Here is a 14090-nt window from a genome sequence, read left to right as displayed (position 1 = left end):
TACAATACAATACTCAAGTTCTTGAGAGAAGTTTATAGCAAGGGTATGATTTCAGCTGAATCTATATAAATCAACAGTGTGTGTGTGTGTGTGTGTGTGTGTGTTTCTGAGATGAGGGTAAGATTTCTGTGTGAGAGAGTGAAGGATTTGAAGTTACTGTCCAGTTCAGAACTGAGAGACAACACGAACCAAAACTAACAATAATAAAGACAAGTTCTGATTCAACAGTGGCGTTATGTTTACACTCGGCAGATTTAGTCCTTGCATCTCCTCTGTCCAAACTCCAAAGGGAGAGAGTGATGTTCCTACTTTGAGTCAGTGTGTGTTTGTGAAGTTGGACTGTGTAGTGAGTGAGTGAGTGAGGAGAGAGAGTATGATGTAATTTTTAAGTGGGTGAGTGTGAGTCTGAGTAGGTGGGTATTTGTATGTCTGTGTGTGAGAGAGAGAGTAGATGAAATGAGTGAGTGAATGGGGTGGAGAGTTCTTATTTGTACAAGAACTTTGCTCGTCTGTCTGTCCCCGCATTGCTAGTTCAAAAGCACCACAAAATTTAACACAATCGATGATCTTAGATAAAATATGACTTTATCGACCTCTTCATTGTCCCTTCTTACAGCAATGCGGTACCCATCGTCTAGCTGCGCCGATATGCTAATCCTTCCAAGCACAGCTAGCTTTACGCAGTTTCCCATGTGAACTCTTGATCTTTCCTGCTTCTTGATGCGATCGGAGAGCTGCTTTAAGTCAGTTTGTCCAGACTGTGTCCACGTCAAATCACACCTGTCACTTTTGAAAAGGATGCAGGGGAAACAAAAAAGTGCATTGGCTGTTCCACAGCCTGTCAGCCACGACTTACACTGGAACCAACTCCTGCAAAACGTCCTGTTGTAGGCTTTAACTTTCTCCTTGGTTGGCTGGGTGATGTTTATTTCGGGCTTGTCGGGTCGCAGCTCTTTACCACGGATTTTTTCCACCATCGTCCTTCTCGCAAAAGAGTAGTTCAACAAAGATCTCACCGAATTTGGTGGAAGCTGCCCCTCAACTGTCATCATCGCCATCATCTCTCTGACTGACTGACCTGAGACCTCAAATTTATCACCATAGTAACAAAAAAAAAAAAAAAACACTTTCCCACATTTTCTGTAGCGGGGCGAAATTTCCAGCGCCCCAAAACAATTAAATTCAGCGATGCTGATTGGCCAAATATTTATTATTTTTCCCTAGCAACCATACACGATTGGCTATTTCGCTGCACTTCTGGGGCACTTTGACGAGTGTCCAAGAAGAGAAATGATACGAGTCCGTCAGTGGAAATTCACTGTTGAATGAGAGTCAGTTGGTGGAAATGTTGTTTAAATAATTCAGATTGCATGTAGGTACACACTATTAAGTAAAACTGACATTGATAACATTTGTTTAAAAATATATATATATATATATATATATATATATATATATATATATATATATATATATATCGGCGGCACGGTGGTGTAGTGGTTAGCGCTGTCGCCTCACAGCAAGAAGGTCCTGGGTTCGAGCCCCGGGGCTGGCGAGGGCCTTTCTGTGTGGAGTTTGCATGTTCTCCCCGTGTCTGCGTGGGTTTCCTCCGGGTGCTCCGGTTTCCCCCACAGTCCAAAGACATGCAGGTTAGGTTAACTGGTGACTCTAAATTGACCGTAGGTGTGAATGTGAGTGTGAATGGTTGTCTGTGTCTATGTGTCAGCCCTGTGATGACCTGGCGACTTGTCCAGGGTGTACCCCGCCTTTCGCCCGTAGTCAGCTGGGATAGGCTCCAGCTTGCCTGCGACCCTGCAGAAGGATAAAGCGGCTAGAGATAATGAGATGAGATTATATATATATATATATATATATATATGCACACACACACACACACACTCCACATCTGGGAGGGTGGCGCCCGAGCGCCCCCTATGGGCCAGCCGCCACTGGTCTCAAGGCACTTATAAACAAAACATGAGGCCATGGTTCTGCACATCTCCTTTAAGCAGGTTAATTGAAACACAGCTACTCTTCACTCCTCACCTTAATAGTGTCCACAGTCTGTTTCAGCTCCTGCACCTCCTTCTGCTTCTCCTGGATCCTCTGCTGGGATTTCATCTGCTCCTCCTTTAGCTCATTCTGAGAACAAATAAAATACATTTTAAATACATTTCATCATCTTCTACACAATTATAGCCAAAAAGGAAAAAAACAAAACAAAACAAAGTCAATAAAAACATTTCAGTGAAAACTAGAAATATCGCCTCGAGAACTAACTAAAATTAAAAGACACCCAAAATCTCTGGACAATGTTTACACCATGCATAAAGACACCTACAAAGACCTACTCCTCCCCCACCTTGGGGCCTCAGATCACTCCACTGTTATGCTAATGCCAGCATACAAACCAGCTACAAAACAGATATGTGTGTGGCCAGAGGGGTCCTCAGAAGCACTCCAGGACTGTTTTTCCACCACTGACTGGAGCATGTTCAGACAGGCGGCCACCTACAACACCACCACAGATCTCCAGGAGTACACGGAGACCGTCACTGCCTACATGAGGAAGTGCATGGACGACATTACGGTCACCAGAACCATCTCCATTCGGGCCAATCAGAAGCCATGGCTGACAGGGGAAGTCCATAGGCTCCTGTCGGCTCGGAACGCCGCCTTCAGAGCTGGGGACGAGGTGGGCCTGAGACAAGCTAGGGCCTATCGGTCATTAGGCATCAGGGTGGCCAAGAGACAGTATTCCAGGCACATTGCTGACCATTTCAACGACAGCAGAGACACCAGGAACCTGTGGCGGGGGATTCAGACCATCACAGACTACAAGCCCTCGCCACAGACCTGTGACAACTCCACGTCTCTGCTGAATCAATTGAACGACTTCTTCGCTCGCTTTGAGGCAGACAACAGCACCACGGCACAGAAGACCCCACCACCTCCCGGCGACCAGGTGTTGATGCTGTCCCCAGACAGCGTGAGGAGAGCTCTCAGGACGACAAATGCACGAAAAGCCCCGGGTCCTGATAACATTCCTGGTCGTGTCCTGAGAGACTGTGCCGAGGAGCTCACAGATGTCTTTACAGACATCTTCAACATCTCGTTGAGCCAGGCTGTCGTCCCCACGTGCCTCAAAACCACCACCATCATCCCGGTCCCGAAGAAGCCGTCTCCCTCCTGCTTCAATGACTACTGCCCTGTCGCACTCACTCCCATCCTCATGAAGTGCTTCAAGCGGCTAGTCATGTGGCATATCAAGTCTGCCCTCCCCCCTGCCCTGGACCCTTTCGAGTTTGCATATCAGTCCAACCGTTCGACCGATGACGCCATCTCCACTGCCCTCTACTCAGCCCTCACCCACCTGGAGACAAAAGACTCGTATGTCAGAATGCTGTTCATAGACTTTAGCTCAGCATTCAACACAATCATTCCTCAGCAGCTCATTCATAAACTGGACCAGCTGGGACTCAACACCTCCCTGTGCAACTAGCTGCTAGACTTCCTGACGGGGAGACCACAGACTGTATGGGTCGGCAGCAACTCCTCCAGCACCATCACACTGAACACGGGGGCCCCCCAAGGATGTGTGCTAAGCCCCCTCCTCTTCACTCTGCTGACCCACGACTGCACACCAACATCCAGCTCAAATCTCAAGTTTGCGGATGATACGACTGTGGTGGGTCTCATCAACAATGGCGATGAGACAATCTACAGGAGTGAGGTGAGCCGCTTGGCCATGTGGTGCAAGGACAACAATCTCCGTCTGAACGTGGAGAAGATGAAGGAGACTGTTGTGGACTTCAGGAGAGAGTGCACCCAGCATGCTCCACTATCTATCGACGGTGCTGCAGTGGAGAGGGTGAGCAGCACCAAGTTTCTGGGTGTGCACATCTCTGAAGACCTGTCCTGGAGCAACAACACCGCATCACTGGCCAAAAAAGCCCAACAGCGTCTGTACTTCCTCCGCAAACTGAGGAGAGCAAGAGCCCCGGCCCCCATCATGCACACTTTCTACAGAGGCACCATCAAGAACATTCTGACCAGCTGCATCACCATGTGGTACGGCGCCTGCACCGTGTCCTGCTGCAAGTCTCTGCAGTGCATTGTGAGAGCAGCTGAGAGGATCATTGGTGTCTCTCTCCCTTCTCTAATGGATATTTATAACTCCCGCCTCACCCGCAAAGCCATCAGGATTGCAGGTGACCCCACCCACCCATCTCACAGCCTCTTCAGCCTGCTGCCATCGGGGAGGAGACTGCGGAGTCTCCGAGCCAAAACCAGCAGGCTCAAGAACAGTTTCTTTCACCAGGCAGTCAGGAGGCTCAACTCCCTCCCTGTTCTGCCCCTCCTCCCCCCTCTGCCCCATGCCACAGAGTCTGCTCGCACACACCCCTGCCCCCCCTTCAGCATCTGACATGTCATCCTCACAGTTCCACCCCCCCCCCCCCCCCAAAACACACACACACACACACACACACCTCAATGTTCATTAACACACTGAACTCAGGGACCGCACATCTCACTTTACCTCGCTCATTTGCACTATTCCGCACTACCTCATTTTAACAGCTACTAGTTTGTTTATACTACTTATTTCGTGTTTACCTGCTATACCTCAAGTGCCCTTGACTGGTTGTTTATTTGAACCTGTGTGTGTGTGTGTATGTATGTATGTATGTATGTATGAGTGTTTAGTCTATGTCTAGTTCATATCTAGAGTGTTTATACTGTTTATATTGTCTGAGTGTTTAGTCTATGTCTTGTTCTCATCTAGTGTTTATACTGTTTATTTATACTGTTTATATTGTTTGTCTGAGTGTTTAGTCTATGTCTAGTTCCTATCTAGAGTGTTTATAATGTTTATATTGTTTGCTTTTTTTTCCAATTATTCTATTTTTATTTATTGCATTGCCTGTTTGCACCATGGGTCAGAGAGGACTGAAATTTCATCTGTGCTGTATGTCGAGCATGTATAGCATAATTTGACAAAGTTGACTTGACTTGAAAATGAAGTGACTTCTATCTTCAAATGTTTGCAACACTTATGATATTATAAGTTTAGTTTTCTGTGAAAATGTCAACTGATTGTCATTTCAATGTTATTTGTGTGACAGAAACATCAAGGTAGTTCAGCAATATTCTCTGGAGTGAAACTGTTCAAAAGGCAGCTGTGACTTTCAATGGGATTCACAGACAGACTGATCTGAGAAAAAACGCGATGAGTGCTTCCGGGAATGTGAAAGAGCCGCCAGATTCATTGCAACTGGCGTTTGGTGGACGATCATGGATTGAAAGGAGTTCTAGATGAGTGTGAAACTAATGATTTGGAGGAGTTTTCAGAAGAGAATGACAGTGAGAGTACTATAAAAGTGAAGGTGAAGATAAGTCAGGTAAATGGAATTTGGTTCAAAGAGCATCGAGGAAAAGAAAGGTGAAAGCTAAACAAGATGAAGCGAAAAGATTGAGGACTGATGTTAAAGTCGTGATCCGATTTCAAACCCCTTTTATACTAAACCCATTGAAAGTCAGTGAAGCCATTTATAGGCAAGTAGGTGAAGTTCGCTCCGTCACAACGTTAAAAGATGGTAACCTGTTAGTTGTTTGTCAAGATAGAGATCAGAGAATGGGATTAATGAAGCTTAAAACTTTACTGGGGAAACACGTTAAAGCCCAAGACTGGGAAGAAAGAGGTAAAGTAATGGCAGTGATATCAGGTGTATCGACTGACTTGTTAGAGGACGATATTAAAAGCAATGTTAAAGGAGTTAAAATCAACAAAGTCAAGCGTTTGCCAGTAATTAGGAATGGAACTAAAGGACCGAGTTTGTCTGTCTTGTTAGTGTTGGATGAGGTTAAGATGCCCGAGCGGATCATGATTGGATATTTAAGTTATATGACGAGGCCTTACATCCCCCCACCAATTAGATGCTTTAAATGTCAGCGATATGGACACATTTCTTCTGCGTGCAAGTCAAAATCTAGGTGTGCTAGATGTGGAGGCGAACATGAATATGGTAAATGTGAGGAAGGAACAAAAATCAAGTGCTGTAACTGTGGAGGTGAACACAGTGAGGCCTATAAAGGGTGTGAGATGTATAAAAGAGCAATTCAAGTGCAAAGTGTTAAGGTGAAAGACAGCGTTACTAATGCCGAAGCTATTAAAAAGGTTGAAAACCAAGCAAAATCAAGGGTTAAAGGAAGTATGACTCCTGTAGTTTTACCCCCGAGGCAAACTCAAACGACTCTGAAATGCTGTAAAGTAACTGAAGAGACTTTAATTGTGGATAAGAAAAATTTCATTGCTTTTATGGTGGAAGTGGTTAATTGCTCAGCCCAAGTAGCAAGTAGAATTGATAGAATTAAAATAATTTAAAAAGCAGCGGAAAAGTATCTAGAGATTCATGAATTGTCAGTTGATTCCATTCACAATATGGTATTAGGGGTATCTGATAGTCAAGCACCACGTGGCAGTTAATAATGACTTTATTTATTCTACAGTGGAATGCCAGGAGCTTAATTGCTAATGGTCAGGAACTAAAACACTTTATTGAGGAACAAGTTGTTAAAACAAACATTATCTGTATACAGGAAACCTGGTTAAAACCATCACTTGATTTAATAATATATGGATACGTAGCAGTGCGTAAAGACAGGGATACTGCAGGAGGTGGAGTGGCCACATTTATTCAGCAGGGGATTAATTACAGAGCTTTAAATATAGATCAAGAGTTTGAAGCAGTTCTGGTTGAGATTTGGGTCGGTAAAACTAAGATTAAAATTATCAACTTTTACAACCCTGGTAAAAGAATCTTGAGAGAGATGCTAGATGGTATGTCTCATCTCATTATCTGTAGCCGCTTTATCCTGTTCTACAGGGTCGCAGGCAAGCTGGAGCCTATCCCAGCTGACTACAGGTGAAAGGTGGGGTACACCCTGGACAAGTCGCCAGGTCATCACAAGGCTGACACATAGACACAGACAACCATTCACACTCACTAGAGATGGGATTTATGGCTCTTTGATGGGATCCACATCTTTGTGATCCGTTCTTTGAAAAGAGCCATTCAAAAGACTGGCTCATTTGGCTCTTTTTAAATATTTATTCAGTTTTAAGAAGACAGCATCTAACGAAGCCAGATCCCTCTGCTTAGACAGTGACATCAATATTTCTGGACATACTATAAAGCAACCTAGACTTACATTATTGTAACCCCTAAACGCTCATAAATAACCATTAAAAAACAATGAGGGCCTCAATGAATGTCCATGCAGAACGGCTTTTCTGTAAAAAAAAAAAAAAAACACTCAAGAACATAGTTATCAAGAACGCAAGAATATTTTCTAGAAAAACACTTGTTTTACAAAAATATTTAACTGCACAACTGGTGCCATCCCTCCCCCAACCCTCCAATTCTCCAATTAACTACTCTGAAACAGAGCCACGCAGGGTTTTTTTTTTTCTTTCTGTAGAGCGCACGTGCAAGCAGCATGACCACAACGGGCTGTGCTCGGATGACCACCTCCCACTCCCCGATGTCACATCGGTGCCTATTTGTCTGATAGCTACATTTGCATATCAGACAAATAGGCACCACTGTGCCCTCACCGTAACCTTTCCCTAACTCAGTGAAGGGAGGAGGAGTAAAGGAGGAGCTTTTTCATCTGAAACACAGTACAGAAAAAGAACGACAGAAAGAACGGCTCCCCCAGCTCGAGACTCGGTTCTCATCGTTCATGCCTAGGAGCCGTTCAAAAGAATCGGTTCGTTCACGAACATCACAACACTCATATTCACACCTACGGTCAATTTAGAGTCACCAGTTAACCTAACCTGCATGTCTTTGGACTGTGGGGGAAACCGGAGCACCCGGAGGAAACCCACGCAGACACAGGGAGAACATGCAAACTCCGCACAGAAAAGCCCTCGCCGGCCACAGGGCTCGAACCCGGACCTTCTTGCTGTGAGGCGACAGCGCTAACCCCTACGCCACCGTGCCGCCCTGACTTAAACTCAATCATTACAAATATATTATGAGTCAGCAGAAGAGGTTCTTGGCAAATCTTCTGGGATGAGGAAAAAGAGAATGGTACCTTGGTGGTCAGATGATTGTAAGGAAGCAATTAAAGCTAGAAATAAAGCTTTCAAAATTGTTAAATCAAACCATTCCTATACCAATTTAATGGAATACAAAAAAAAAAAATCACGTTCAAAAGGTTAAAAGAATTATAAGAGAAGCTAAAAGGAAATATTGGCGTGATTTCTGTTCTAAAATAGGGCGGAAGTCAAAGGGGATGATATTTGGAGCATGATTAAAAAGGTGGGAGGCATTAGAAGGGAGTTTTCCTTGTCTGTGATTAAAAACGATGTGGAGCCAGTAACTAATCAAGAGAAAGCAGAGATGCTTGCGAAAAGTTTTGTTAAGGTTCATAGTTCACAGAACTTAACTGATGATGAATTGTCTTGGAGAGTTAAAGTAATAGATGAGAATAAAGGATTACTGGAAAAGCAGGTAATAAGTGAGAGTGTACTTGATAAGGATTTTACATTATTTGAGCTGAGGAGAGCGTTAGATGGGGTTAGGAACACTTCACCAGGGAAAGATGGTATATGTTATAAAATGATTAATGAAGTCAATGACGTGGCTAAATATGTAATTTTAAGTCTTTTTAATAAGATTTGGGAGCAAGGTAGATTGCCTTTGTGTTGGAAACATTCTGTAGTGGTTCCGATTGGAAAACCAGGGAAGGATAAAACTGAAGTTAAAAGTTATAGGCCAATAGCATTAACATCTAATTTATGTAAGATTATGAAAAAAGTGATCACTAGAAGGCTAGTGTATGAAATTGAAAAAAAGAGATCTTGTCTCCCCACACCAGAGCGGGTTCCGTAGTGGACGTACTACAGTGGACCCTATTTTATCTTTAGAAAATGAAACAAGGAAAGCACAAGTCAATAACGAATCAGTTTTAGCAACATTCTTTGATAGAGAGAAAGCGTATGATATGCTGTGGAAGGAGGGGTTGTTAATTAAGCTGAATAGGATGGGTATTGGTGGCAAGATGTTTAACTGGATTAGAGACTTCCAAAAGGACAGAACAAAAGAAGTAAGAGTTGGGGTTAACTTCTCTAACATCTATTCAATAGAAAATGGAACATCTCAAGGTAGTGTATGCAGTCCAGTACTGTTCAACATTATCATTAATGATGTTTTAATAAAATAGATGACATTAGAATCAATAGAGCATTATATGCTGATGATGGAGCTTTGTGGATAAAAGGACAAAATATTGATATTAGAACTAAAATGCAATTAGCTATCAACAAGGTAGAAAATGGGCATGTGAGTGGGGTTTTCATTTGTCTGTAGAAAAGACTCAATTTATTTGTTTTTCAAAGAAAAGAGTAAGTCCCACACTAGAGCTTAAGTTGTATAACCAATCCTTAGAGCAAGTTAATATTGTTAGGTACTTGGGAGTTTGGTTTGATGTCAAGTTAACATTGAAGGAACATATTCAGAAAATAATTGAGAAATGCAAAAAGGGCATTAATGTTTTGAAATGTTTATCAGGGTACAACTGGGGAGCCTCAGGGATGTCCCTTAAAAGAATTTATATTGCACTGATAAGATCAGTTTCAGATTATGGCTGTATTGTGTATCTTTCAGCATTTAAGACATTGCTTAATGAACTCAATAGAATGCAGGCTGAAAGTCTCAGGATATGTTGTGGTGCATTTAGAACTTCTTCCATACCAGCGTTGCAAGTAGAATCAGGAGAAATGCCCTTAAGCTTCAGACATCTTAAATTGAGTATGGCTTACTGGATTAATTTAAATGGACATGAGGCATCACACCCTACTAAAAAAAGTTCTCAGTGAGTGTTGGGAGTATGGCAGATCCCAGATTTGTAGCTTTGGATGGGATGGTAACAAATTATCAAATCAATTGGGAATAGATGATATGATTTGTAGTAAGACTGTGCCCCTGCTAACAACTCCACCTTGGTTGTTTTGCCCCCCTACGGTGATATAGGAAACCAAAGAGATAGCTAAATCTGGAGGAGTGGATCAGAACGTAGAGCAATATTTAGGAAGTAGGTACTATAATACAACACAGGTTTATATAAATGCATCTAAAGATTCAATGGGTAAAACAGGTATTGCAGTTTATATCCCTGATTACAAAATCTCAATTAAAAAGAGAACATCAGATCATCTGTCTATATTTGCAGCTGAAATGACAGCCATTATTATTGCATTACAGTGGATAGAAGAAACTAGGCCCCCTAATGCAGCTATTTGTTCTGATTCTATGCCATCTCTCACATCCGTTCAAAGTAGAGAATAGTCATGTCGACAGGACTTACTGAATGAAATTAATATCTTATTTGCAATCAGTCAACAGGGAATATCAATCCAGTTTGTATGGGTTCCAGCCCATAAAGGAGTTGGTGGCAATGAGGAAGCAGACAAGCTGGCAAAAGAGGCAACCAAAGAAGAGGAGGTTCAGTTAAGTATTCCACTCAGTAGATCAGAAGTGCATATTCTGGACCAATTTAGTTTTTTTTTTTTATATGAAAGTATGTCCCTTTACCCACTCATCCAGAAGGGTAATATTGCACAAGGCCATCTGTCTACAGCAGAAAAAAATAAAATAACCAAACGCGTCTGGAAAAATCCCAAGGGAGTCTGGAGCCAGAATTGTGACGTCACCTGCAGAAGTGCCGGCAGGCTGCGAGAGCTTGCACGGTTTCAGTGCACAGCCTGTGTAGACCAAGCGCTCCCATTTCTCTCTCATTGTCCGGTCTTTTGGAAAACGATGAGTACTAATCCCATCAAGATTGGTGTTGCTACACCCTCCTACGATACATCTGTTAACCATTTTAATAGTTACGCGATAACGTTGAAGAAATTTGCAGAAAACCACCAGGTCGTCTTCTCAGAAACAAACCAGCACTGATGTAGGATTCAGAGGGAGGCGTCCCGCAGATGACGTCATGAAAATCAATATTTCCCGGGAAATTCAAATGCCAAGTTTTTTCAGAGGCAGATCAATTCGCCTCAAACGGCTTGATTTCAACTGAATTTTTCTGGTATTGCGCAAGGTAAAAAAAAATGCAGAGAATGCAGAATGTTACAGATATTTGACCAAAGTTTAATATAAAATAGGAGAATTACATTTATCTTGCTCCTGAATTTACCCGTGATATGCACTTTAAGGTACTCATTAAACATAAAGTTAACATATGGCAAGCTGAATGGGATAAGGAGAAGAAAGGTAGACACTTATATAATATACAAAAAGATCTCAAGTAGCAAACCGAGTTACCCAAACAGACAGGAGGAGGTTTGGTTTACAAGACTGAGAATAGGCCATACTGGATTAAATAACAGCTTATACCAGGGGTGGGCAAACTTTTTGGCTCAGGGGCCACATTGACTTTTGAAATTTGCCAGGCGGGCCGGGCCAACACCAAATTCATAAATATCGAACATAAACCGGAAAAGCTTTAGTGTTATTGTAAGGCCTTCACTGACACAGACCCCAATGCAGATCAGACTGACATTTATTTTAGTTCTCAGTCAACAAAGGCAGAGCAGAAAAATGCTTGCAGTTCAATAGATTGGCACATAAAAAAATATATACACATAAAAACAAACACCAGCACTACAGCAGCCACCCACGACAACCAAAATTACTAAGAGTTATACTTTTTATATTATTATGTCTGTAAACATGTGACTACCATCTTATTACAGCTCCAACATAGTTTTAAAAAGAGAAAAAGTGTTAATACTCACATTCACTCAGCAACCGCTGAGCTGTATTCGTCCGTGCTTGCGCTGACTGGTTGTTAGCATAACTAGCATGCTTGGAGGAAAAGTGCCGTTTGATGTTATATTCCTTTAAAACTGCAACGGTTTCTTTGCAAATACGGCATACAGCCGTTGATCGGACTTCAGCAAAAAAATATTTAGTTGTCCATTCTTTATTGAACACCCTGCACTCACTGTCCACTTTCCTTTTTTTAGGACCACTCATTGTAAAGTTTTATCCTGTGTTCTCGAGATCATCAGTGGCACGGGCGCCAGAATGATTTCGATGGCACGCGCTGCACCACTCTACAAATGTAATCTCGCGTGAATACGACTGACTGGAAAGACGGATCTCTAGAACACCTGTCTACGTGATAACACTGACGCTTATAGTTTATAGATCTGCTCAATCGTGTTTATATGATTGTCTTCCACGGGCCGGATTAAAAACGCCAACGGGCCGGATGTGGCCCGCGGGCCGTAGTTTGCCCACCTCTGGCTTATACGTTGCAAACAAAACATCCATCTGGAAAAAAGTGAACTTTGTGGAGTGAGAGAGGATGTAGATCATGTTCTTTTAAGGTGCTTAAAATTCTACAGACAAAGAGAAAAACTGAAGAGGGAAGTGAACGCAGTCAAGAAAGCCTTTTCTTTAGACACCTTATTAGGTGAGCCGAGATCAGAAAACATCACTTGTGCTATGATAACATTTATCAAAGAAACAAAATTAGCAAATAGGATTTAGTTTGTTGTTTTGTGTTGTTTTTCCTTTTTATTCAATTTTTCTTTGAAATGACATCCATTTGATTGCACCTCAGTCCAGTAGATGGCGGTAATACACTTTGCTTGTAAACTGCCATAAAACCTGACAGAAGAAGAAGACTGATCTGAGAGCAGTGCGCGTCATCACTGTTCCCTTTTATTTCTCAGTGAGTTTAGAGGGGGGAGACATGCACAGTGCACATCTGGATTCATGGGAGTTATTTATTTGTTCAGCAGTAAAATCCAGAGTCATAGTCAGGTTTACTTCTTTAAGGTGCTGTGTGGACATTCAAAACCACACCCAATTCCACTGGAAGAGAACCACACCCAATTTCCACATTCAGAAAGATAACGATTTTTTTTAACCTGTAGATCATTAAATGTTATGAAATATGATCTCCAGTTACAGAGCTTTAACACAGTCACGTGAGCACTTTAGCTGTAAAATGCTGGAAGAAGGTTGTTGGGTGTTGGCTGTTTAAAGTCCACTGACTGGTCTGATCTCTTTAACATTTCTTTACATATAACTGTTGGACTGGAAATAAAAATTTACTTCACCGAGAATGACAGTCAGAGAACCAATTAAATCCACTGAATACAAATTAGATTAGAAATAGAATTTGTATAAAATGACTTGGCAAAGAAGAATGATGTCCAGTTCTCACCTGTTTTTCATTTCTTTCTGCTTTAGTTGAAACTGTATCATGACCTTTATGTTCATCCATCATACACAAATAACAGACGAAGCTTTGGTCAGTACGACAGAAGATCTCGATCAGTTTGTCGTGTTCAGAGCAGATCTTCTCTTGGAGCTCTGCACAGGCTTCAACTAACTTGTGCTTCTTAAAGGCAGGAGACTGATAGTGAGGTTTAAGATGATCTTCACAATAGGAGGCCAGACACACCAGACAGGAATTAGTGGCTTTGCGTTTTCTCCCAGTGCAGGAATCACACTCCACATCTCCAGGTCCAGCGTAACAGTGAGCAGGAGAAGCAGCTTGGAGTTCAGTCTTCTTCAGTTTCTCCACCACTTCAGCCAGCATGTTGTTCCTGCACAGAACAGGCCTTGGAGTGAAAGTCACTCTGCACTGGGGGCAGCTGTAGACGCCCTTCACATCCTCCTGATCCCAGCAGCCATTAATACACACCTTACAGAAACTGTGTCCACAGGGAATAGTCACAGGATCCTTCAGGAGATCCAGACACACTGGACAGCTGAACTGATCCACAGAAAAATGATCTACTGAAATACCAGCCTCTGCCATTTTCCTGTACTGAGAGAGAGAAAGACTCTGAACTTTCTGCTGAGTTTTGTTTTCTCTGAAATGGACTTCCTGGTGCTGTGTGTGTTCTGTGAGGCAGAGAGAGTGGGCATGGCTTTAAAGAGAGGGCTCCTTTTTTGTAATGTGTAAGGCGTGGCCTGGCTATGTTAGCAAATTGCTATTCAGTGTGAAGAGATTTGAAACAGTGTGTGTGTATTTCCTACAGGGCATATAGACTT

At 42.5% G+C, this 14090-nt stretch overlaps 1 protein-coding gene across 1 annotated transcript in view; it reads right to left on the bottom strand.

The window, feature by feature from the left end:
* Positions 1-13854, bottom strand: part of LOC132901261 (uncharacterized) — a 68209-nt gene extending 54355 nt beyond the window's left edge. The window contains exons 1-2 of the mRNA XM_060943580.1: positions 13255-13854; positions 2047-2142 (exon numbers count right to left, since the gene is read on the bottom strand). Coding sequence (XP_060799563.1) covers positions 2047-2142; positions 13255-13854 — 696 coding nt within the window. The remainder of the gene's footprint in view (positions 1-2046; positions 2143-13254) is intronic.
* Positions 13855-14090: the final 236 nt, after the last annotated feature.

The sequence above is a fragment of the Neoarius graeffei genome, chromosome 17, assembly GCF_027579695.1.
Source record: "Neoarius graeffei isolate fNeoGra1 chromosome 17, fNeoGra1.pri, whole genome shotgun sequence".
In the NCBI taxonomy this organism is placed as follows: domain Eukaryota; kingdom Metazoa; phylum Chordata; class Actinopteri; order Siluriformes; family Ariidae; genus Neoarius; species Neoarius graeffei.
The sequence above is the reverse complement of the archived record's forward strand: the minus strand, read 5'-3'. Positions and strand labels throughout refer to the sequence as shown.